This window comes from Crocodylus porosus, unplaced genomic scaffold, assembly GCF_001723895.1.
Source record: "Crocodylus porosus isolate Cpor-Errol unplaced genomic scaffold, CroPor_comp1, whole genome shotgun sequence".
NCBI lineage: Eukaryota > Metazoa > Chordata > Crocodylia > Crocodylidae > Crocodylus > Crocodylus porosus.
The window spans coordinates 39,425,954-39,452,119 of NW_017728951.1; the positions used below are offsets into that span (position 1 = coordinate 39,425,954).

Sequence of the window (26,166 nt, forward strand, 5' to 3'; positions counted from 1 at the left end):
GAGGGGAGGGGTGGGGCTGGGCGGGCCTTACTGCTGGGTCCTGCCGCCAGCTTCCCATGGGCCCTGGCTCCTGTCATCTTTGACAAGAAGCCAGGAGCAGATAAATATTAACTTTCTAAATTTTTTTAGGGGCCCAGTGGACCAGATAGAATGGCCTGGTAGATCAGATGTGGCCTGCAAGCCATATTTTGCCTGCCCCTGACATAGACAAAGCTTAGTTTAAACCTTTAGCCAAGATGCTACATATTACATGCAAAAAAAAAGTTAAAAAGCAAAGCAAGAAAACAAAGATTAAAGATGGTGCTGGATTGTAATATTAACCAGCCACACTGCATGAATTCTGTTTTTATGACATATTTTTATAACATCAATAGCAGAGGGTAGACAACTATGATCCCATAGCCCTGAAAATAATCTCTAAGCATAAGGTAGCAGCAAGGTAACCAATCTGGACACACCCATTCATTCTAGCAAGAAATCAGAGATTTCTATTTAGAATCTGTTTTTTTCCAATACACGAATCTTATTAGAAACATTGGGTTTTACGAACAAGCACTAAATAGGGGTGCACCAATAAAGAATTTTTGGGCTGATACCAATGGCCAATTTTTAACCAGCCAGATTGGCTGATACTGATCTGATTCTGACGTGCAGCTGGGCAGCATGGGGAGTGGCATCCGGCTGGTAAGTCTGTTGTTGGAGAAGGGGCAAGTAGGGAGGGAAGGGGCATGCAGAGGGAGCAGATTGAGGTCCCCACAGTGCAGAAGAGAATGGGGCTAGGGCAGCTGCTACACAGCAGGGGCAGAGCAGGGAACAGCTGCAAGCAGCTTGTCTGGGGGGCATGGGGAGGAGGTTGTAGCTCCCACCGCCGCATGCACTCCAGGAGGGTGGGAGGGGTGCCCTCAGATCTGCACGCAGGGTGAGGGTGGGCTGCTGCTGTGTGCTGGGGCTGGGGTGGCACCAAGCTCTTCCTGGCAAGGGCTGGGCTGGGCTGGGCAGCGCTTGGTGCAGGTGGGCAACAGTGCTGGGAGGAGGGCCATGGGGGGGGCTGCATCCACCCCAAAATTTTCCATAGCCCCCCCCAACTCCCCTCCTAGCACTGCCACTGCCTGCCTTGAGCGCAGCCCAGCCCCCCGCCAGGAAGGGTGGTGCCATCCCAGACCCAGGCCGCACTTGCAGCCTGGCCTCACCCCATGTGCGCAGGGTGAGGCCAGGCTATGCACACCCTCACCCTGAGCACATGGGGCACACACTCCCCATGACCTCCCAGGTTGCACGCAGCAACAGGAGCTGCCTCCCCCTACACCCCCCACACAAACAACTCATTGCTCCATCCTGTGCCCCACCCCCGGCTGTGCAGTGCCTGCCCCAGCCCCAGCCCCACTCCTTCCTTCACTATGGGGGCTTCAATCTGCCCCCACCTCACAAAAGACTTACCAAGTGGACCTGGCTGCTCTCCACACTGCCAGGCTGCACTCCTGGCCGCCTGCGTGTTGTACTGTGGCTGTGCGTGTGCACAGGGCATTTATTGGTGGCATTTATTGGCGACATCAGCCAAAAAAAGCCAATAATGTCAATCTTCCTCATATTGGTGCCAATTTGATATGGGACTGATGTATCCATGGGACCTCTAGCGCTAAACATTTTCTTAAAAGTATTTGCTTTTTGAATGGTTCTACCACATTATGCAAATTGAGCCTTTTTGAGCCAAATTGAGCTTAAACCAGACCTGAACATTACCTCCTCTTTGAGCTACTGCAGTGGGGCTAGATCCAGTGTAATTCAGACCTAAGCCATCTTTTATTTGTGACAATTTTGCTAGCAAGTTTTTTATAAAACAGATTCCTATGGCTGAGCTGTAATTCCATTTCACTCTATAACCAGCTCATTCACACCTGAATTAAAATTCTACCTACAATGAAAAGGAACTGAAGGAAGAATAAGACCACAAAGCATAAACTTAAAGCAAAATCTCCCCCATCATTTCCCAAAATATATCTGTGAAAGGATAAAGCTAACGCTGCAAGATCAACTCAAACCTACTAACAGCAGTGGAAAAAAACTCATTCACCTCAAAAGGCTTGGGATTCCCATCTCACTGTCAAAGAAAGATTTCCTCAAAACAGTACAAGTTACTTCCTGCTCTTTAACACTAAGCCCTGGGTTGCTGCCTCTACATGCAACTCCCACTGAAGTCAACTGAAGTCACACACACATAGCAGCAAGCCAGCAGCTACTGAGCCCTTGATATGACAAGGGGAATCCAGTGTGCTGTATAGATGGTTTTGAATCCCACCTTCACTCACCTTTCTCTTGTCCATTGCTGCTTGTGATGAGCCCGTTAATGACTGTTTTCACAACACCGACTTCTTCATGTTCTGAAAGGCAAATGGGTAGAAAGATCACCCTGAGGAGAGAGGAATTAGCCTGACTGCCCACAGCCCCAAACACCTGATGCTGTTTGGGATTTCAGACAAGGAATTTATTAAACTTACACAGTAACTGCAATAAATGGGACTATGGAACCTATGATCAAAGATGTGGGGTGGAAAATTTTCCTGTACTTTATTTTCTGTGGGAAATTTTCCATTTCTAAAAATTCATTGTTTCATAAAATTCATTAGTAACGATGAATGGATGCCAATACAATATTAGGCAAGGCTGGCAGTTTCAAAGTTGTAACTAATGTTTTTCAGGTGATTATCCCTAGGAAGTGTGTGAGAGTGCATATATATTTTACTGATTTGTAAACAGGAGGATAAATACACTCACACAATAATCCAAACCAAAAATCAAGTTGTGAATTTACCTAACTGGCTGTGCAGGTCAAATCAAAATCAAAGCTAAAATTCTTGTTTCATCTCAGACTGCAAGTGAAAGTGAAGTCGAAACTAAAACTGTGATTAATTTCAGTTCAGTAAACACACAGAGCAGTGTCTCATTTCTTTTCTTGAGGTGGGGAAGTTGGAAGTGTTTGCATAAGATCTGTTAGTTTTTTAGTGCTTTTGGTTTGAACTAGTCATCATAATGCCCAATCAGAAAAAAAATTAGTGTGTGGCATCACTATAGTGAAGTTCAAGCAACTGAAGGAAGGAAGAAAGTTGGTAGATGGAAATATTGTGGGCAGGAGTATGCCAACAATGGAACAAGAATGAAGAAACATTTAACAACATGTAGAAACTATCCTGAAAGAGTACAAGCCGTATACAGAAAGCTAATACAACCAAGTGGTGGAACAACATCCTCTGAAAAAAGTCGATTTCAGGAATCCTATGCAAGTAAACAAATGAATATGTTAAACAACACACACTACAGACTGGCATCTAGATTGTTTTAAAATATTATAAATTTTAAAAGTTGTTAATGGAACTCTGAACCATTATTTACTTATTTATTTAAAATATTTGTATCCTGCCTTTCTGCTTGCACTAAGCACTTGAAGTGTTTTAGCCATAACAATAATTTAAAAAAAAATTACATACCACATTCTCTCTTAGATAGAGAGTATGACAGAGTTCAAACAATGGTTATTCAAAGGACTGGTCAAGCAGGATCACTGCCTCGGATGTCAGCTGGATGGACTGATACACAAGGAAATCCTTTACTGAACATTATGTTAGCAACATATTGTTGAAAGCAATTGCTACTAAATCTTCTCGTCATACAGGTGAATGCATAGCCAAATTACTGAGTGAAGAGATTGAAAGTGCAGGTCCCTCCAGGGTACAGGCCCTCGTAACTGATAATGCAAGTAACATGAAAGCTACGTGGCAAGTATCAAAGACAAACTATCCTCATTTAATAGGATTTGGCTGTCTTGTTCATAGGTTGAATCTTCTGTCAAAGGACACAGTAAGTGTGAATACAATGAAGACAATATTGGCAAACTGCAAATCAACTGTGAAGGAATTGAACAATCATCATGTTGCTAATCAGACTTTGAAGAAATTACAGAAAGAGACGCAGGGGAAGGAAAGTGCCCTTTTATTGCCAGGAAAAACTAGATGGGGCTCAGCTGCAAGTGTTTACATAGTTTGTTGCGCACAGAGAACTGTTTGCAGTGTGCTTCAATAGATGACACAGTATTCCAGATTATTCCCATGAACATTCAGAAGCAGATTCTTGACAACAATGTGTTCTGGATACAAGTTCAAGGAGCATTCAATTTTCTACTACCAGTTTCAGTGGCTATCAAGAAACCTGAAGGAGATACAGCAAGCTTTTCAAATATTCCAGAGATATTCTGAAAACCAAATGAAAATCTAATTGAGTTTTTGCCTTCTTCACCTCTATCCAAAAAAAAAAAGGAGTAGTTTCAAGCTGGATGTCAAGGAATCGAGATAGATATCATGTACTTGGATTTTAAGAAGGCCTTCAATACGGTATCTCATCGATAAACTAAGTGGCTATGACGTAGATGATTACACAGTCAGGTGGGTGGCAAATTGGCTTAGGGGTCACACTCAGAAAGTAGTGGTGGATGGGTCGGTATCAACCTGGAAAAATGTGGACAGTGGAGTCCCAAAGACTGAGCCTTGTGAACCTGTGCTGTTCAATGTCTTTATCAGCGACTTGGATGAGGGCAAGGAGAACACTCTGTCCAAATTCTTGGATGATATCTAGTAGTAAAGTTAACATACCAGAGGGGAGGGAATGAATCTAGGGAAATCTGGACAGGTTGGAAAAGTGGGCAGAACAGAATAGGAAGCAGCTCAACAAGGACAAGTGCAAGGTGCTGCACCTAGGAAGGAGGAATCACCAACACACTTACAGGTTGGGGGAGGATCTGCTCAGCAGCACAGCAGTGGAAAGTGATCTTGGAGTCATTGCTGACACCAAGATGAACACGAGTTGCCAATATGACGAAGCAATCAGTAAAGCTAACTGCACTTTATCATGCATTAGCAGGTGCATGACAAAGACCCAGGGAGGTGATACAGGTCAGGCCGCAGCTGGAGCACTGCATCCTGTTTTGGACGCCGCACTTCAAGGGGGATGTAGACAACCTTGAGAAGGTTCAGAGGAGGGCCACTCATATGGTTAGGGGCCTGCAGGCAAAGCCCTAAGAGAAGAGATTGAGGGCCCTGGATCCCTTCAGCCTCTGCAAGAAAAGGCTGAGAGGCAGTCTTGTGGCCACCTACAAATTCATCAGCGGGGAGGAGGGGACATGTTCTATTTACCAGGGCACTCCCTGGAGTAACTAGGAACAATGGCAACAAACTGATGGACAGCACATTTAGGTTAGACATGAGGAAGAACTTTATGGTAAGGGTTGCCAGAATCTGGAATGGGCTTCCAAGGGAAGTGGTGCTCTCCCCTACCCTGGGGGTCTTTAAGAGGAGGCTAGCGGAAGCTAGACATGCACCTGGCTGGGGTCATCTAACCTCAGCGCTCTTTCCTGCCCAGGGCAGGGGTCGCACTCAGTGATCTACTGAGGTCCCTTCCAACCCAAACAACTATGAATCTATAGTAAAACAAATGTTTACTAAGAGATCTTTTTGCTCTCACCCAGTTCACCTGGCAGCAAACCTTCTGGATCCTCAATACAGAGGACAACATTTATCAGAAGATGAATTATCTACTGCTCGCAATACAATTATGGAAGTAGCCAAGAATGTCCCCAACATCAACAAAATAGCCGTGATGACAGACATTGCCGAGTGCTGCACAAAAGAAAAACTTTGGAGCAAAGATACCATTTGGAGGGCCAGCAGAGGATACGTCTCCTCTCACATGGTGGAAGGGATATTATAACATCAGAGTGTTGTCCAGGATTGCCCTAAGCGTAAGGGTGTGCAAAGCTTCAGCTGCTGATTCAATTTGATACGGAAAAGATTTCAAGAGCTTCTATTATATGGATAGTCCTCGCCCGCTGCAGCACAGAGCTGCAGCCAGATTCAGAGCTGGTAAGTAGGGGCTGGAGTGGGGGGGCTGGAAGAGAGGGTAGAGGGGGAGCTGGAAGGGGGAACCATGGGGGACCCCTGCCAGGCCCCATCCCCACCCGCTCCCCATGCTTAAAAAAAAAAAGTCCCACTTGCCAGGTGCTGCCCAGCAAGGGGACGATTCCCACTGTCCTGCACTGTCCCACACTGCATGGTCCCCCAATCCCCACTTGCTCCCCTGGCCCCACCTCCCCCCATGGCTGCCATGCCCAGCCCAGCTCCGACGTTTTAAATAAAAAAAAACAACCACCCTGGGACTCACCACTCCTGCAGCAGCCTTAGGGCTTCTGGAGGTTTGTGGAGAGCCCCCCACGTGGCACGAGGCAGTGGGGAGCAGCAGGGATCACCCCCCACTGGGCAGGAACAGTGAGTCCAGGGTTTTGGGGGCGGTTCTTAAAGGGCTGGGGCTGGGGCGGGCAGGGCAGCCATGGGAGGGACTGGGGGGACAGGGGGGCATTGGGGGGCTTGTACAGAGCCCCCCGTGCAGCATGGGGCAGTAGGAGGCAGCGGAAATCTCTCCCACCGCCCAGCAGCACCCAGTGACTCAGGCCTTTTTTTTTTTTTTTTTTTTTTTCCCCAAAGCGCCAGGAGCTGGGGCAGGCAGGGGATGGCCCTGGGCAATTTGGAGATTTGGCAGCAGCTGAATCTCCTAATCAGATTTGGCTCAGTCCATTCAGGACAGTGATTCGAATCACCAAATTGAATCGCTGCCCCCCTGTCACTGGTAAGTGTTATAAGGCTTTGGTCCCTTTCTGCCCCTTGTTCCCTAGTGATGTCAGGGTGAGACCAGGCTCTGGTGCCTCCTAGATGGTTCGGACACTTCTCCTACTCACCTGCCACATCTTTGATGTTGGTTGATGGGGAGGCAGTTCCTGGGCAGTAGCTCCAAAGGGTTCTTGATCCTGGTCTTTTCTTCATGGGGCTCCAAACCTTCCCTTTACCCCACCCTTACCACATCCACAGCCTGGGAAAACACTGCTCCCTGTAGCCTTCCCCAGGATGATCTCACCTCAGACACATTACCTGCCTCGACCTGCTTTCTGGCTGTCAATCTCTCCCACGTCTATCCCTTGTCTTTGGACCAGAATTCAGGCAACTAGACCTGCCCCAGCCTGGGCTGACTGTAACTTAAGACAGCTTTAACTGAAAATGTGTTCAGCGTCTGCCAACAGGCACCTGGGATTCCATCTCCCAGGACCCCCTTGGCCCCCTGGGGTGGGGGAGGGAATCCATCCATCTCTTCCCTCCTAGTAGGCATGGGGGAAGGCCACCTCCACATGTGACTTTCCCGGGGCCCAACTGATTCAGAGTTAATCACTCCTGGTCCCACCACCTGGTGGTACCTGCCACTCCCATGTGGGGCTCCAATGCAACCGCCTCCTGCTTCTCCCTCTTCGCCATGCTGCCTGAGGGGGTTAGCCATCCCTCGTTGCCGTGGTACCTGAGCTCTCCGATGCAGCTGTGGCTCTGCTCAAGCATGGTGGGGAATTGCTTTTCCCCACTGAGGCTCCACAGTGGGGTTTGGGCTCCTTGTTCCTTCTGCCGGGATTCCCCGGCAGACGCTCAGCTTTCCTCCCTGTGCTCAGGGCCGATGCTGCCTGGCTCTGCAGCCAGCGTCTCCCGGCTGGCATTCCACTCCTCTCTCCCTGGCCAGCTGACTACCTCTCCAACTGCTCTTTGAGCAGCCCGCACTTTTCTGAAGCCCTGCCCCCAGGGCTCGCTGATTTGCAGGCTTAGGCAGCTCCAGAACTGCTGAGCCTGCGTCGCATTTCTCCACAGCTGCCGCTTGTCTTAGTCCCTGCAGCGAGTACCACGGCTTGTCGGGTGGGGTCTTGGGACGTGTTGGGGGTGGCTTTTGCCTCCCCTCTCACCCCCAAATCAGCCGAATCTGAAGCAAATACTAGCTGCTTTGCACAGGCCTACTATGTATCCTAAGTATTCCACCAAGAGCAGCTTCTTGCTGACAGAACTGGAAGGCTTTCAGCTCAATCAAGACAAAAAAGAATAGACTAACAATGAACGCACCGCTAAGCCTGTTTCTATTTCTCAAAATCTCTTGCTTCTGGAAAATCAGTCAGAAGCACAATTAGTGAAGATGAAGCATGATGAGAAGCTGACCTTGCCCACAGAGACTCATTGGTAAAGCCATTGTTTAGCAAAAGACAATGTGGTTCAAGTAGTTCTAAATCAGATTTGCCTCTACCTGATTCTGAAATGGAACTAACAAGTAGTGCTTAGTATTAATTTTTTTTTCCCTAATCAAATATTTCAGTTCAAACACTTGTGGCTACTGAGACATTGAATTAACACAGGAGTACTTTTTTAGTTTTGTTTACTAAACATAAGTCAAGTAAACATGCTAAATCAGATCACACTCTATTTACGGGATTGGAAAATTTTCTGGAAAACCCACATCTCTGCCTAAGATATAATGCCATTCTCGATAATAAAAGGACGGCATGGATCAAAATTAGTCCCAGACTCTCAAGCTAGAGGGCGGGTATCTGCTATCATGCAGCAAAGGAAGTGATTTGGTTTATGTTTGCCATATTTCTAAGATGATCTGATCACTGGATCTGGGAACAGGAATTCACTAGGTTCCTTATGCCCTTCCATCTTCGTTTGCTTTGCCAATTTACCTTGTACACCCTTTGAGGCAGGGACTGTCTCCATCTGTTTATGGAGCACCGACCATGACAGAATTCCAACTCTGATTAGGGATTCTTCCATAAAAATTTACATACCCTAAATTACTATCTATCAGACAGTTACACTTGAATGAACCCTCTAGAGCAGAGGTTCTCAGACTGGTCCACAGACAGCCACTGGTCCACGAACTCCATTCAGGTGGTCCGCAGAAGGGTTTCAGAACAAATCAAGAATATCCGTACTTGTAAGGAAAGACTACTGATGTTAAAATATGAGTTGTGTGCTTTGATTTGTAGAACAAAAAAAAAGTTTGGTCCTCTAAGACCCTCGGCAATTTTCAAGTGGTCTGTGAAAGAAAAAAAAAAAGTTTGAGAACCACTGCTCTAGAGATCACAGGGGTGTCCAGGTGCCCTTCACTACTCCACCAGAGTGCCATGATGTGCCAGTCAATGGTGTCAAGTATTACCCCTACACCTAAAGCAGTTCCAGGGTAGGGGAACCCAATAGCTCCTAAACAGTATATATAACAGTTCAATATAACTGAACAAAATTCAATGATTTTGGTTCACAGGGTTTTGTGAGTAATTTTACTTGTTCACACCAGCTGGAGCAAAAAGACCCAAGCCCACAGGAGGTGGAGAGTTTCAAACCTACTGAGATCCTAGGCTTGTGCAAACCAGCCCGACTCCCATGAAGTCAAAGAATCTACGCTGATTTACACCACCTAGAGATGTGACCCTTTTTAATGAGTTTGTCCAGCAGACAGGCTGAGGGGGGAGAGGGAAAAATGACAGAACTTTGAATCAGGTCATGAAAACTCCTTGGGGCTCTCCCAAGAGTTTGATTTCCTCACTGGAACAGCAGGTTCAGAGACACTGCCTGAGCATTCAGAGGACTTCTAATCCCATGCAAAGTGTAACAAGCAGGCAAAGAATCAAAAGCATCTGGTAAAAGGCAGATTTGTGGGGGAAAGAAGAGAGGGGCTTTGACTTACCAGAGCTCATTGTGGCTGAGGGGTTGGCTTTTTCCACTTCCAGATTCTGGTTTTCCCTGTTTAAATGAAAGGTAGAAGGATTACACAATGTTTCACATGCTGCTTAAACAGAGCAATGGAAGCTTGCACCCCTTGCTGTGGGTGGCTCCACTGTTCTCCAACCTCTTCTGTACATCCCTCCACTGCTTTGTGCCCAAGATGATTTCAAGGACCTTATCAGACCCTTTTCAAAAGGAAGACTACTGTCTTCTCCACAGCCCTGGCCTGCAACCTATTCTTTGTCTACCCACGCAGAAGCAGGCATGACCTACATTGCCCATGAACAATCTCTATTCCCACTGAATTCAGACAAAGTTCCATTTTCTTTGGGAGAAGTAACCAGAAATATCCCAGATTAGCAAAAAGGCAGAACCCAACTGAGCTGAGATCAAAGCGAGACAGCATTTGTTGCTAATTAGCAGGAGGAAAATAAGAAACAAAAAAAAGGCTTCCACTCATTTCAGATTCTATTGAAGGAGCCGTCAGACAAGGTCTAAACTCCAGGTAACAGGATTTTGATTAATGCAAATTAGCCTGCCTGTAGTAAGCTAGAAACCTGTCCGACTTCCAGCAGCCTAGGAAACATGAAGCATCTTTAAAAGGTGTATCAGCAGAAAGACCTTTGAAAGCTAGTGACCCTTGCAGAGAGGTGCCTAAATACCATTGCGATCCCTCTGTGCTCAGCCTTAGGGACATCTTTCCTGTTCTAAAGATGTTACAACACAGTATTTTTATTAGCTTTGTCCCACCTCTTATATCCTTCCCATGCCTATTTGATATCCAAAGCATCCAGACAATACTACTTCAAGCTGACTTCTGTGCCAAGCAAACAATGCAAAGTGAGATGTACTTTGAGACAGTCAACTGACACTGCCAACCACACACTGCAAACAGACTGCCTATCTGTTGGAAAAAATGCATCTTTTTGTCCCTACCTTTGCACAGCAGACCTGATGGGCCCAATCCTGAGCTGTTGTTAACTGGCACAGCTCCACCAACCAAGAACGTAGCCCAATGGATTCACCAGTAATGCATCTTTGAAACCTATGAAGTTCCCACTTGGCAGAAAATGTAACTATTTTGCTATTGTCTTACAGAGAGAAAAGAGTACTTTAAACTACAAGTTCTTCAGCTCCCTCCAGCCAAGCTCTGTGCTAAAGCATTTGAAAAAGGACGTAATATTTGTAGACAAACAAAGCCATTTTGAGGCAATCTCATCAGGGTCAATACATCAGGCACCAAGTTATTTCCTTGGTCAGAAGCCCCCAGAAGGGATTGGCACTCAGTGAGTTTTAGCTCAGTTCATCCCACTGTAGGGGCTTGGCTTTCAGTGCAAGGCCCCCATAAAAAAAGCTGATCCGGGAAGAGAAGGAACCTGAAGAATTACCAGGAGTTGGAGGCACCATCATCTGCAAACTCCAAGGGAAACTCAGGATCAAATGCTTTGCTGGATCAGGGCCTGTACCCACTCCTCTGAATTCCTCCCATCATTCCAGCCAGCTACAGGATTCTTCTTTGCTTCCTGTCCCAAACTAGAAACAGATGTTCCACTCTAGATGTGCATCTATTTCTATATTACTGATCTTTGTACATAAAGCATCCACAAAGCATCCACACTCTGAGGTAAAGATGTTACCTACATTGAAGAAACTTTAGGTAAACAACATTGCAGAAAAACATTGGATGGTAGGAAAATGAGCACGCCAGACCTCCCCTTAACAAGTGCATCTTTCCACATTATACATTTCTTCTGTGTTAATTCAGTCTACTCCTTAACCCTGAGCACCCTCACCAAATGTTGCTGAGCTAGAAAATTAACTGTATTGAGATGGAAACACAGCAAAATGGGAGTCAAGGATTCCACATAACTGACCCAGTTTTTCTGTTTTAATTTCCTGTGTAAGTGCCTTTTGTGAGATGCTGTAGAGAGGAAAGTGAGAGTCACCTACACATTTCATGAAGGCCTGCTCAAAATGACAGCAATGAAAATGCTCATACTGAATTCAAGGGGCTTTGACACAGCTTTCAAAACTGTATGGATTTCTTATGAATTACAAGCCAGCATGTACAGTATCTATATTGTTAAGATTTTTGGGTCTCTTTTCAGGAAAAACAGGAACCAAAACTGCAAAGGCACTCTGAATTTAATGGCCTCCTTTCAGAATCACCAGCCTTGGCATACATGGTAATATAAGCCCATAATAAGGAGGAAAACACAAAAAAATGCACAATTACCAGGCTGTAAAACAATGAACCACTTTTCACTTTAAGAGGTTCTGGGTATAAAAATAACATGGTAATTAAAGAAATACATTTCCAAAAAAAAAAAAGAAAGAAATGGAGGAGGTCAAGTCAATTAGAAACAGACTTAGAAAAATGACTTTGTCACATGTTCCCAAGCTAATTAGCAACTACAAGATTTAATTAATATAAATGAGAAGTTAGTGTATAATAACTGTGCTGCTAATCAGTGCTAATCAGATGTTACCTAAATATTCAGCTGAATTCACAAATAGTCCAGATCCCACACAGCAGCCTGGATGGGCCTGTCTGGTATAGACTGGCTAGCTTCATAGACTCTGGCTTTAAAAGCTGATTTATTTCAGCTGAAGGTGCAAGCAACTGTCATCTTGATTCAGAGAAGCATTCAAAATTATGCTAAAGGACAAACTTGTGCTCGAGTGATTTCCTGAACCAGGTCTGCAGTTTATTCTATGTGGCTCTACTATGCTCAGCTTTAGCCTAGGAACAGACATTACAAATAAACCAGTTTAAGCGATCAGAAACTGGTTCATGAAAGACTTGTGCCCGCAGCAGCTGTGGGAGTACGGTGGCAGTGGAAGCACAGCGGTGGTAAGCAGGGGAGCTCCCACAGCTGCCACCGGCACTGTCGGCAATGGTGGGGGGAGAAGGGTGGCAAGCATCAACCAAGGATCGGTGACCACCCACAACCGCTGCTGGCAGCAGTGGCAGCAGCCAGCAGGAATTGTGGACTGCCTGCACAAGCTGCTGGCAGTGGCAGCAGTGCCTTTTTGTAGGGGGTGCACCACCACATGCAGGGGGTGCATGTGCACATACATGTACCCCCTATGCATTGCCCCTGAACTGGTTTAAACCTGTAACAGGACACATGTTCAGTGCACATCAACCAATTTGAAAATGGCTGAAACCGGTTTAAGATAACCTGGTTGAGTGTAGTATCAGACTTAATTGATTTGGCTCAACCAGTTTATGCAATGTCTGTCCCAGACCCATTGCTAGTTTAAGATAAACCAGGCTCCCCCATCAAAGCTCTCTGGGGTGGCCAGGGCTCCCTGTTCCATAGCAGAGATGGCCCCTCTACTCTGCTCCATGGCTGGATCTCCAGCAGATGCAGGTACAGCACCCCAACCCAGCCCTCCTCCTAGGAGGCAGCAGCACAGGGTGGTGGGTGGCAGCACTGTGTCCCTGCCTCCACTGTGTATGCTGATCTCCAGTTTCACTGGGACAGACAGATAGAACAGTGACCGCATAGAGCTTTTTGAAGCTAATTAACAGGTCAGCTGTTAAACTGTTTGAGAAGAGTTTGAATTGATGGACAGAAGCTATTGTTTTGCTCATGAGATGATAAACACTGTTATCAGTCGCCTGTTGGCTTGCTTGCCTGCCAGTTTGCAGTAGACAATATAAAGAATCAGGGAAGGAGATTGAAAAGCTCCATATCATCAACAGATGCATACACTGCACACCGTCAACCCCCCCCAGCCTCAGTGGGCTAGCCACAGGCTGGGGTCTGGCAACACTCCCACCCCTTGAACATCCAATGGGGAAAAGTCTGGAAGGGTGCAGGCAGACCTCCCTAATCACAGGTCCTAACAGGGCCTGGCCACGCCCCCCCCCCCCCAAGTTCAGTGCTATGGCAGGAGAGGGAGGGGTGATTTAGCACCCCCTGGCTTCTAGCCTGAGCCACTGCAGGCATGTGCCTGAATTTTCCTCAGTCCAGAGAGAATGTCTGTCCAGTTACAAACCGGTTCAGCCTAGCCAGGTTAGACTAACCTGCAAAGATTGAATCAGTTCAGGTGCAGGCTTTCTGAATGTCTGTCCCTAACCTTAAAGTGTGCTTAAGTCCCACTGATTTTAAAGTTAAGCATACACTTAACTGTTTTCATGAATAGAGACTGCTTTCTTGTACAGGGTTATACATCCTTCAAAAATATAGAGGAAATAATGCTATGCTTAAACCATTACCTTTAACCAATGTTCTCAAATGCAAACAAAACAGTAGGCTCCATCAGGTCCAGTTCATAAGAGAAGGCCATGCTGCACAGCCAGGAATAGAATCCAAGGGCATTTATACATGTGCTCCAGGAGGCACAGGGCACTTTAATTAGAGCAGCTCATTGAATGAACTTTAAAGCACCTCCATTTTTCAGTGTGGGGACACTGATACACATTATGCTGGAGTCTGCTGGAGCACAGTAATTACCACACTCCAGAAGACTCGATTAATGAAGTCTGCTCCAATGCACTGTAATCACAGTGCGTCGGAGCAGCTTCAGCACATGTGTATAGGTGCCCCATGTTTCCTTCTTTCTAATGCCCTGCTCTAACCAGCAGGTCACTGTCTTCTCACCAGGTTTCCATGCTTCTGCTGAAATGTGACCAGTATAGCACCAAGAGCTTCAGAGATGTAAACATTTAAATCTTGGTGAAAGGTAATAAATTCTTAGGAGAACAAGTCACGAGTTTCTCATCCTGAAGGTGCCTGTACATCCTTGTTGCATTCTCTGACTCCTTACCAAAATCCTTGTGCTAATAAACCAACATTTAATGGCTCTTTCCTCCCTTTCACTCTCAGCATGCTTCTTCCAAGACTATAGCACTTTCCCTACTTGGTGTGGAAAAGAGACCAGTGAATTTGGAATCCTAGTTAGAAGGAATGCAGATAAGTGGTGACTGTTTCTGTACAGCATGTCTCTGGATTATCTCATGTTTCAAATATTCAAGGACTTCCTCCTACAATGGCAGCGGGTAACAAACAGCTCATTAATACTTCATCTTAAGGATGTACATTCTTATATAGTTGTGAGCTTTGCTAACAGCTGAAGTTTCTAACTGCTCCCCTCCACCCCCCACATGCACACATACACACACACACTTGTGAAAATCCTCCTCGTGTGTAAGTTATTCTTGGTGGTTGATTGGTTCATGTCTCTCTCAGATTGTTCTCTCAAGTTTGGCAACCTGGGCTGAGATTTGCAAGACCACCCAAGAGATCCAAACCCTCAACTCCTGCTAATTTAATCTGGACATTAAAATCCCTTAGATGGCCTTACAAATCCCAGCCTTAAATGGAGAGTGTCAGTTTTTAAGTAATTTTGTTGCTTCTTTCCCTTGTCATTACTGACTATTCAAGTTTATTTCAGATGAGGTTTCCTAAGGTGGAAACGGCCAACCCTGAACATTCAAAAAGCATGGCTCAGGCCCTCCTCCCCCTCTCCAAATCACAAAATGTGCTTAAAAGTCATATCAGGGGTTTTAAAGTGGATGCCTCCAGTAAAAATAGAATTGTTAAAGATCTTCAGGTTTACTTCTCAGTGTCTTTGCCCAACTTAGTTTCCTCAGGCTGAGTTAAGTAAAATGCAAGAAATGATTCAAAATGCAATCTTACTTTGTGTTTCTCATCAGCTTCACTTACAGGTTCTTATGTGGAGGCCTTTGAATTCCAGTTGAAGGAATCTCCTGTCTTCCCTAGGGATACGCCTAAGCTATATGGCGGATCCTTTCATCAATAAACAATCCCTCAGAACATATCTGCCTTACAGGACCTCGGGCGTGATCTGTATTTTGTCATGCCCTGTGGTAGGTTTCATTTTGCACCTGGAGTTTGATCCTGCAAGGTCTGAATGTCCCAAGTCCAGAAGAATGGAAAGGTGGAATGCTCCTCTGGGCAGGCCATCTTTCCACTCTTCTGTGAAATATGAAACATCATAACCAGAAGGAAATATGATTCTACATACTGCTTACCACCAGACCACTTCGAGGTAAAAAGATTTTTCCAACTTTTCTCTCAGCCTAACCTGCACAAAATGAACTGTTTCAAAACAGAAGAACCTTCACCACACCTTCAGCTCTCGTGTGAAATATGAATTTTAATTTCTACCTAGGAGAACTTTTACAATCTTTGCAATCTCCTATGCCTGATGAAGGGTGCCTGTGCCTGAAAGCTTACAAATAAGTAATGTTTTTTGTAAATATCTAGTTGGTCAAATAAAAGATATCACTCTCTCCATGAATTTTGATTCCTTTTGCCTCTAGACCAATACAGCTACAACCTGGATATCCAAGTCCAAAAAAGCATTTAACTACATGTTTAATCTGAAATCACTTTGAATACTAAGCATGCATGCAGTCCCACTGGCTGGAAGCTAAGCATGTGCTTAAGAGCACTGCTTCATCAGAAGCAGTGTGCTCATCATCTTCTTGAATCATACCTACTTCTTTTATTGAACAGCAGGTGAAAAGAAAATGAAGCAAAAGAGAAGAATTTCAAGATACTGGAGATAGACAGACAAGGTTCTTTGGGTACATGTGTTATCTTTTATTAGACCAACTAAATAGTTGGAAAAATTGTTCTTTGTAAGCTTGCAGATACAAACACCCTTCTTCAGGCACAACCCTAAAATGCTGGAGAGAATTTCAACTCAACCCAGACCATCAGCTCTCTTACAAAACTGACAGTTCTCTTCTGCCTTGAAATACCAAAGGAAGTAGGTTGATCATCATGTTCCTTCTAAGGGTTAAAGAACATCTTGTCATTCCTTCAGAGGGCATTAAACTCCCAAGAATGAATGGCCTAAAAAGGACTATGAATTATACCAGAGAACTCTGCAATTCTAAACACAACATATGAGTCACCCCACACTTCTCATTAAACATTAAAGCAGCAGATATACAGTAGCAAGGATTTCATAAGACTTATAAAATAAACTCCAAAACAGAACACATTTTGGCATATCGTGAATCTTATCACGAATAATGAAAACTACAACTGGTTAAATGAACATGGCATATTTTGCATACTGTATTCTTGCAATTTCTTTCATGCTGCATGTTTGTCTAGTTCTTAATTTGCAAAACACTGCAACATGCAATGGCCATGCTGATCATTTGCACAAATTACCAGGGCTGTACTGTACTGTGTAACAGAAGTTGAATAGGAAATATAAACTTGAACATGCTGTTTGAAGAACTCAAGAGATGTTTCTGGGTGAAGTCATCTTTCAGTGATGTTTGTTAGAGTAAACTCACGTTAAGTCAGTACAAGGTCAGGGCATAGGAAAGTAGGACTGAAAGGGACATTCAGGGTCAGCAAATCCAGGCCCCGGCTACTGCAGGCAACTACATCATATAATCCTGCTCATAAATTTATCAAATTCCACCTTCAAATTGATTAGGTTTCTTGCCCCCTCTTCTCCTACTGGAAGACTATTCCAGAGCCTCACTCCGGTTATGGACAGACAGATGTCTGCTTCTAATTTCAGACCTAAATTTATTTCATGACGTATCCATTTGTTCTTGTGCCAGCATTGTCCTTTAGTTTAAATATCTATTCTTCCTCCCTGGTGTTTACCCCCGATGTATTTAGAGAACAAGCATGTTCCCAACTCAACACTCAAAATGAGTGCTCCCACTCACTTTGCTAGGCTACGCTAAACATATTCAAAGCAATGGGGTACAGTTCTACATACTGCCATTCCTGCCCATTAAATCAAAGATAAAAATTACAATGAAAATAATTGAGACCCTGGACTAAGAAAGGAAATTCTGTGCAGATAAAAACTGTCACAGATCGACCACTCTGCAGACTAAATTATTGGTCTCAGAGATCAAAAGAGCAAAGCTTTGCCTACATCATCACCAACTATGCACAATTCTTGAAAAGGGAGAGCTGCATGCAGGTGTGAGATCAGTTCAGTGTCCATGCTCCATTCCTTTTCTGTCCTGCTTACTGAGGCAATTTAACAAATCCAGCAGCAGTCACACACTAATAAAACTAAGCAGATTGGATGGGTATGAGCCTTTCCATAAATAAATGGACAGGAGTTATTCAGCGGCCTCTGTAAAACAAGTCATCAAACTGCACTGACAGAGGTCTAGAGGTAAAAAGATCCCTTCTCCCCTGAGCCAGCAGGTCCCCTCAAACTCTAACAGAGCAGAAAGCAATGAGGCAATGGTTTGTTTTGTACTGAATAGTCTGAACGCAGAGCTGGCAAGTGCAGCCTGATAAAAGCTTCCTTATGTGAGTCTTCTGCTTACTTGGTACCTCCAGGACTGAAAACACTGCTGCCCATGACAACAGATTTTAGTTTAGGGTACTTAAGCATCGATTTACTCTGATCCTGTCATGACTGCTCCGGGACTTGCACCTTGCAGGTAAATAAGACAATTATAGCAGTAGTTGTTAGTACAACCCATCACCTACAGCAGTAGATCTGTTAAAGAAATATGGCTGCTCTCTTTACTAGCATGAGAGGCTTGTATTTTTTAAACCATGTTTCTATATAAATACAGACCTCCACATGCACCAACCAACCATATCGTAACATATCAGACAAACATTAGACAAAGAAAATAGTGCTTTGGGTTTGATCTTAGTAATATCTAGTTTATATATAACTGAGTTCCAAGACACATACACACACCCCCACACCCCCCCAAAAAACCCAACAAAAAACTGGTGCTACTGAGCTCTGAGGTTTTGTTTCAACCCCAATCACATAGGAACCTAAAACACTTTGCAAATTTACACTGATTTACAGTCTATATATGGGAAAACACTATGTACCTGAAATGCTGCCGACTTTGGGGTGGTATCAGCAAACAAGGAACAGCACATAGCAACAATGAACAGGTCAGGGTACCTAATCTTACGGAGGCTGTGGGAGAATGTAATAACTAGAATTTCAGTACGGTCGGAATTATGAGAGGAAATGAAGTTAATGACTCCAGGTTTACACCCTGTTCCTTCAAAAAGTATTATGGGATCCACAATTACCATAGGTGTTTGGTAGGGCTATGTAAAGCTTCGGTAGCTGATTCAATTTGGAGGAGATTCAGCCCAATTCAGCAGCCAAATCTCCGAATCCAGATGAAATTCAGAGACTCATCAAACACTCCAAATTGAATCCAAAGCCTCTGAACTGATTCAGAAAGATTTGGAGAGATTTGGAGATTCAGCCATAGACTGTACAGGCAGGCACTAGGCAGTGCTGGCAAAAGCAGCTGGGGGAGCAACTGGATGAACCCTGGCTTGAGCCAGCAGCCCCCCACCAGGATAAGGCAGGTAGGGCTGGCAGCCCCAGGAAAAGCTGCAGGGGCTGGGGGGAATGAATGGGGAGCTCGGAGGAATGGTCAGGAGCTGGGGGATTGAACTGGGAGCTGGGGGGAAGCCCCTGTTTATTCTCCCAGCCCCTGGTCATTTCCCCCAGCTTCCCAATCATTCCCCCCAGCCCCCACAGCTTCTCCTGGGGCTGCCAGCTCAACCTGTGGGGGCTGGGGGGAACGAATGGGGAGCTCGGAGGAATGGTCAGGAGCTGGGGGATTGAACTGGGAGCTGGGGGGAAGCCCCTGTTTATTCTCCCAGCCCCTGGTCATTTCCCCCAGCTTCCCAATCATTCCCCCCAGCCCCCACAGCTTCTCCTGGGGCTGCCAGCTCAACCTGTGGCTCCCCCACCAGGGCGAGGCAGGCAGTGCTGGCAGGCAGTGCTGCCAGCCCCAGGAGAAGCCACAGGAGCTGGGGGTCTGATCAGGAGCTGGGGGGAAAGATCAGGGGCTCCAGGAACAAACAGGGGCTTCCTCCCAGCTCCCAGTTCAATCTGCCAGCTCCCCAGTCATTCCCTCCAGCCCCTGCGGCTTGTCCCAGGGCTGCCAGCACTGCCTGCCTCATCCCGTTTGGGGGGGGGGGGCAGCTGCCAGACAAGCTGCGCCTTTTCCCAGGGCTGCCAGCTCAAGCCAGGGCTTGTCTGGCTGCTCCCCCAGCTGCTCCTGCTAGCACTGCCTGCCTGTACAGTCTATGGCTGAATAGAATTTGGTGCCAAATATCTTCAGATTCGGCCAAATAGAATCAGGACAGTGATTCGAATCACCTAATCGAATCACTGTCCCTCCAAATTGCCAAATCCAAATCTGAAACGAATACTTTCCATTTTGCACAGGCCTAGTGTTCAGAGGTTATTGGTTTTACATTTCAGCTCAGCGAAAATATGTGAGCTGTATACAATGGACTCATTTGGCCCAAGCTGGTTGGAATACGTGTGCAATTTAGAGACTCCTGTACTATGCTTATGGCAATGGGCACCTTGAATTTGGGGGAATTTCTGATTTTGCAGAACATCTGTTCCAAATGAATGGACACAATCATGGCTGCAAATTCCAGAAACCCCAATTATTTGCAGCGCTAAAGCCATGGAGTCATGCAGCTGGCCACAGAATTTTGATGCAACAACTCTCCAGAAACACAGATACATAATAAACTGCCTGTTTTCTACCCTGAATGGCACACTATAAACACAATAGATTAGATAATCCCAAAAGTGTCCATCAATTTCCTCATGATGTAATTTTGTGCAGTAAAACAATGTTGAAGGCAGCTTTCAAGTTATATAGCTACTAACAAATGAAACAGTAAATAAATCTGAGTAAAAACATTTGTCATTGTCAAAATGTTAAGAAGAGATTGGCCTAAACTACAACATTTATATACAGACACCAGCTCCCTGCAAACATGAGTGGGGAGGTTAAGATTTGCAGCGAGATGCATGAATAAAGCAACTCTTTAATAATACTGCCACCTAAAATTAAACAAGTGGTGTCTTAGAATAGGAACAGTCACTGCACTGCAGCATCTGATGATACCAAGCTCCCTAACTGTCTAAGGTATGGGGAATGCATTTCTGATTATGCACTGATCCCTGGTATCTCTGATCATAGACTGTGAAAACTGTTAGGTACTAGTACTGAGTTTTTTTAATTGGGGACCGGTATTAACACTTCACGTTTTTCTTCAAAGCACTGCACACAAATGTTCACAAATTCAGCAGCACATAAGGTAGGCATGTAAGCAATAAGGCAGCATCATACAGCGATGGGAGATGCAGGCCTCAATTTCTAACCGCAGCTAAAATCAGCTAAGCTGGTACAGGATTGAAGGGAAGATAGGAACCAAAAAGGGAATAATCTGGTCCTTTCCAGCATAAACTAAAGCATCACAAGAGTTTGCTTTTATTCATGTACAGCTGTAACAACCTGTTGCAAAATCCAAGTTTAACTAATGCACAGCGGTAACTCTAGATGTGCTCTCCTCTTCTGGGTCACATACTCTTATGCCAGGAACTGCAGAGGAGGTGTAGTGTAGTCACTCTGCTGGGTCTGTTCCCCCAGGGGGCTGGTTGTGCTGGCTTTTGTAGCCAGTGTGATTGGCACAAACTCTAGCTGAACACAAACGAGTGGCCACAGTGACATGCTCAAAAGCACATAGCATGCCAGCAGCACATCTGCGAACAGAATCAGAAGTCCTGACTCTTAATCCTAGGCTTTGTCCACTGGACGATGCTGGATCTGATGTCATTTACAGACTCTAATTGAGATTGTAATTGCTATGCATACGCCCAGTGGTAGAAAGGCCCTAGGAAGAATATTTCACATATATCTTGATCTGAAATGCTAAAAGCAGATGCCAAATTTGATCTCACATTCCAAGTGCCTTCAGGAATAGCAAGCATAACCCTCAAAAACCACTTTATATGCCCATTCTCTTCATTTTTCTAGTTTAATACCCACACTAGTTGAATTGCCCAAGATAATTAATAAAAGCAAAAGATAAGATTCAAAACACTTGAGCATAAGATGCAAATTAAAATTGGCAAAAGCCCAGATTTGTGCCTATCACTCTAAATTCAGTGACAAGCCAGTATTAAAATAAATACACAAATTTTGCAAACTCCCCTTTTCCCTAGTACTTCGGTAGAAAGGAAGAAAAAATGGAGGTCAGGACTTGTCCATCTCCAGGAATGCAGGGCAACGTGAAACCCTTTCAAAAATACATGGATAACTCCTCTCTTCTAACTGATGCTTAGCCACAGATAGATGATCTGCAAAGTAATGAATGTCACCCCAGCTGGTGCAAGCTAAGACTGCACTCATCCAAGGCCAGTACCACACAAAGGCCTGGGAATGATGCAAAGCACCGGAGGCATTTTGGTAGTCAGAAATCAGACAGTAGCATCCTTACCTTGAATCAGGCTTTTCGGTTAAAGGTGCCATTTTCTGGCACCTCCCCGGTTTAACCAGAGGCGAGAAGTGAAAGGGTTAACAAAGGTTTGCTCTATGTTGCTCTGCTGCTTGGCTCACTGAAGTGTAAGAAGTTTGGGGAGGCCTCACCCTCCCTGGCACCCTTAAATACTTTGCTCCTCCCACCTCTGTGCTTTAATTAGCCAGCTGGCTCTTAGTCATGTCATCCTGTCACCAGGCTTGCTCACAATCAACCGCCTCCTCCCAGCCTGCCTTGCATTCCTTTACCTCTGACATCATGCATACATGGACTATTCCAGCAGATCTGGTGCTCAGGCGGATACAGCATGGGGAGGGGGTGGCAGCAGGAGGGGGATGGAAGGCAAACGAGGGACAGACCTTTACAAAAATAGTTGGTGAAGCACATGGAGACTGCCGTGCGCAGGGGGGGCAGGCAGGCAGCGTCTGCCTGTCAACGAGAACATTTTCGTTACATTTTCATTAGCGTGCGTCTATGGGAGCCAGAGATCCTGTTTCAATGACTAGGATGAGAGGAGCTGGCTTGTGTTCCCGCAATTGGCAGACTGAGGTCTGTAGTATAAATACTTGACATGATACACAGAGAAATCATGTGCTTGAGAGAGAAAGAAAGGCTCAGCTCCATGGGGACTCCTGTGAAATATATCAGGCAGAGGGAGCCATAAAGTCTGAGCTCACAGCGCGGTGCCTAGGGAAGAGAAGGGTCTTTAGAAGAGGCTGGCTGAGCCAGGATTCCTGCTGGAGGGAGACGCACGATACAGCAGGAGCAGTGTCAGCCTTTGGACGAGGGTAGTGAGTACCTCTCTTGCAACAGCCTTGATCTGCCAGGTACTGAGGCAGGAGGGTAGGGCCACACCCCTCTTCTCTCTGAGCAGCAACTCTTCAAGTGTATGCACACAGGCAACAAAGAGCCCAGGAGGGCTGTGTTCCTATAAGTGACTTCTCCAAGGCCACCCAGAAGATCAGTGTCAAGACAAACCTGGCAAATACACTACGCCAGACTATGCATTCCAGTCCAATGATTTCAGCCACTGACTCAGGCACCAGTGCTAATACTGCAGAAGAGGCTCTCAAGTCCTGGTCTCCAGAAAGCCTTTGCAGCTCCTGCTCATCTCCCATTCAACTGCATAGGGTCAAACCTGCTACCGAGCCCCAGTTTTAGGATCTGGAGAAATTTGAAGTGCTGCAGGCCACCGCATAATACAGCGTGCACAAACTATGACAAGGCAAGCATCTCACAAGGGCCTGATAGAAAGGAAAAGAACTGTCTCACTGGCCAAGAAAGGAAAAGAAATGCAGCAAGTTGCAAGCTGTATGTATAGGTACATATACAACACAGGGCCTGTTTGAAATCTAGAGCCAATTTCACGATAGCTAAAGCCTATTTCTATTTTCCAACCCATCTTCTGGAATTCCATTACCAACCTCCCGTCAAATGCAGCATTAAAATATCATCATGGACACCTAAAGTCCTGGTCTCATAAATTGGGTCACATATTTGAAGAGGTTAGGAGGCAGCTTTGGTCTACCCACGTACTTAAGAACTGATTGCACATCTGAAGGTCAGTGTATCAATGTACTAAATATGCGTCATCAGTTATTGCCAGTATTAAAGGGAATTCCAATCCCAAAAATTCATATCTGGTTTCAAATGTGCAAGCAGTAGAAAAAAAGGCTTAGATCTGGAATTTTGTGTGGATTCAGCTCACTGTGAAATTTGGATCTGGGCTGCGCTTGTACACAACTTGAGCTCCATGTACGTTGGGATTCAGAAGTTAGTTCAGGCATATTTTACAGTCAATCTAAAGGATCAAGGAAAACACTTGCATTCTGAGTAGTCAGCCCCGGCTGTGGCCCCTCTGCAAAACAAACCAACTGCACCAACAAAAGCAGGAAGACTGACCAAAAGGAACACACAGTTTCCAAAATAAACGGTGCATATGTTGGCAGTTCTGATTAGATTAACTGCACACTGTTTACATGTCCCTACAAGATAGGAGACCCACCAGAAGATATCTTGGTCCTCTTGTCCAAGTCTGTTTCTGGTGCCTAACCACGTGAGAATGCCTGCCTGCCGGAAGGCCTCTCTGTCTGCTGCGTACCAAGGGTTTGTAAACAAGCCTCTGACAGTTTGTTTTCAGATAATAAAAATGAACACCATTAAAATGTCAAGAGAGTACTCTGTGTAAAAATAACAGCAAGAGGAGTCATGAGTGACACAGACTAGATAGAGAGGAGCCAGGGAGGCAAGGCTTGGATCCAGAGCCAAGGTTCAGAGGAGTTCAGATAACAGGTTAGGCTGGATTTGGATTTCCTTGGTTTAGAATTTGCAGGGCCTCAAGCCAAGAGTTAATGAACCAGGTCTTCTGAATCAGGTGGGACCCCAAAAGGGGAGAGAAAGTTGTGTACATTTTTCCTCTGGAGTACTGCTACCATACACATTAAAAGACCAAGGATGGTGGGCTCTGAGCTACTAAGGTTACTGCACTAGTCCAGGAAACATGCTCTGCTATGTTTAAAGCCACCCCTGAAGATAAGGTGCAAAACTTTGCAACAATGGCAGACATCCTGCAACAAAGCTTCAATAATAAAAACTAACCCAGTAGTAGCTTCAATTTAAAAGCCCACCGGTGTAATTAAAGCATGGGACAGCACCTCACCTTTAATGTTGTTTGCCTTCCTAACATCCCATGCAGTAGGGAAGTGTATTATTAATATTATTATTACACATGAGGAACAGAAAGTTAAAGGGCATGTCAACATTGCTTCTGTAGTAGTCTTAAAAGTACCACCCAGAACCATGGCATTTCACACACGCTAGTCTCAAAATGAGGCAGTGCCAGACAGATCTTGACAGCAATGGTACTGCCTCATTTCCAGGTTTGACCTGTGCAAAGCAAAAGCAGAGAAGTGGTGCATGCTCTTCAGCAACAAACATGTCAGGAGTGACAGAGACTCGCTCAGAAGTTGCACAGAAAAATCTTTGGCAGGCCCAGGATTTGCTGGCACAAGATCCAGACTATTCTCCTGACCATTAAACTATCCTTACACCTACTGAGCCTCTTCTCCCCAATTAAAGTTGTATGCAAAACCAATTCTAGAATGAATGGGTTTTGCTTTTAGTTCCAAAACAGGCAGAAAAGTTCATTGCAGGAATAGCACCCTTCATACCAGGACTGCCTTAGACAACTACTCATGCATGACTCCCCTCAGATGTATCACAGTTTCTTGTGCATCTGGTCCCTCACAGTGTCAGTGGAGGTGCCAGGTCACTGTTTCAGAAGAGGTACTACCAAGTTCTGTGCCACAGTGGGGGCTTGGTGAAAACCGGTTCCTGAGATCTCAGGAGGAAGTACTTGGGAAGGGGCAAATTGGCTTCTTTAGCAGGAAAAGAAGGGGAGCTCATCCCTGACACTTCCAGAGCAGTGTAGAATGCTGTAAATTCAATTCTATTCCTTTTGAATTCTTGGGGTTAAAATTGCAATGTTAAATTCAGTTACAGATATTGCTTTCACTCAACTTCAATGCAATACTATAAATCAGCAGAGACTCATTCAATTGTCTGCAAACCTCAACAAGCCTTGTTTGTGTTTCTAGCTGGTTACCAAAAATCCACATGCATTCTGATTTCAATGTTTCCCAGACCCCTAGGAGCAATCAGGGATGAGCCCAAATGGACCTTGCTGCTCCAAACTCCTGGATCTCTAAGGTAGTTCAGAACTGAGACTGGATTTTGGAGCCTGGTACAGCAAAACCCAGTCATGTGATGCTTAGAATACTAAGGCTGGCACCCTGATATATCTGGTAGGCAGCTTACTGTAAAAGCAGTACGGCCCAAGAGGCACCTGAAGCATAGCACTGTTTGTGTCCTGTTCAGGTAGTCACTAGATGCCAAGCTTTTCACTCGCTGTGAAGAGATGGCCTCTGCTGGCCCTCTTTAACACGTTCCTAACCCCCCCACCAACCTCCTCCAAACCCCAGACTCGTTCTTAGAAGCAAGAACTCTTGCCCCTATATCTAGTCAAGGCAACTATGCAGGGTCAGCAGAGGTCAAGAGGTAGGGAAGTGGCCTCTTTACAGTAATCTGACCATTAATCCAGCAGGAAACCTGTAACCAGCTGACCTTCTGTGGGAAAGGGAAGCGCAGGTCAGAGACAAGCTGGCAAAAAAGGCTCTTCCCCAAGTGACAGGGAAGGGAAATACACTTGTTTAATCTCCTAGCTGCAATCTAAG

General features: G+C 45.3%; 1 protein-coding gene across 30 annotated transcripts in view; it reads right to left on the reverse strand.

Annotated features, from left to right (window-relative positions):
• SORBS1 (sorbin and SH3 domain containing 1) overlaps positions 1-26,166 on the reverse strand; it is a 184,018-nt gene that overhangs the window by 85,871 nt on the left and 71,981 nt on the right. For 9 of the 30 annotated variants that reach the window (XM_019555741.1, XM_019555748.1, XM_019555743.1 and 6 more), the window contains exons 1-3: positions 21,896-22,030; positions 9,586-9,641; positions 2,307-2,378 (exon numbers count right to left, since the gene is read on the reverse strand). In XM_019555741.1, coding sequence (XP_019411286.1) covers positions 2,307-2,378; positions 9,586-9,641; positions 21,896-21,927 — 160 coding nt within the window. In that variant the 5' untranslated portion in view covers positions 21,928-22,030. Of the gene's footprint in view, positions 1-2,306; positions 2,379-9,585; positions 9,642-21,895; positions 22,032-26,166 lie in introns of those variants that run through there. The other 21 variants (XM_019555758.1, XM_019555752.1, XM_019555749.1 and 18 more) reach the window with 9 other exon arrangements.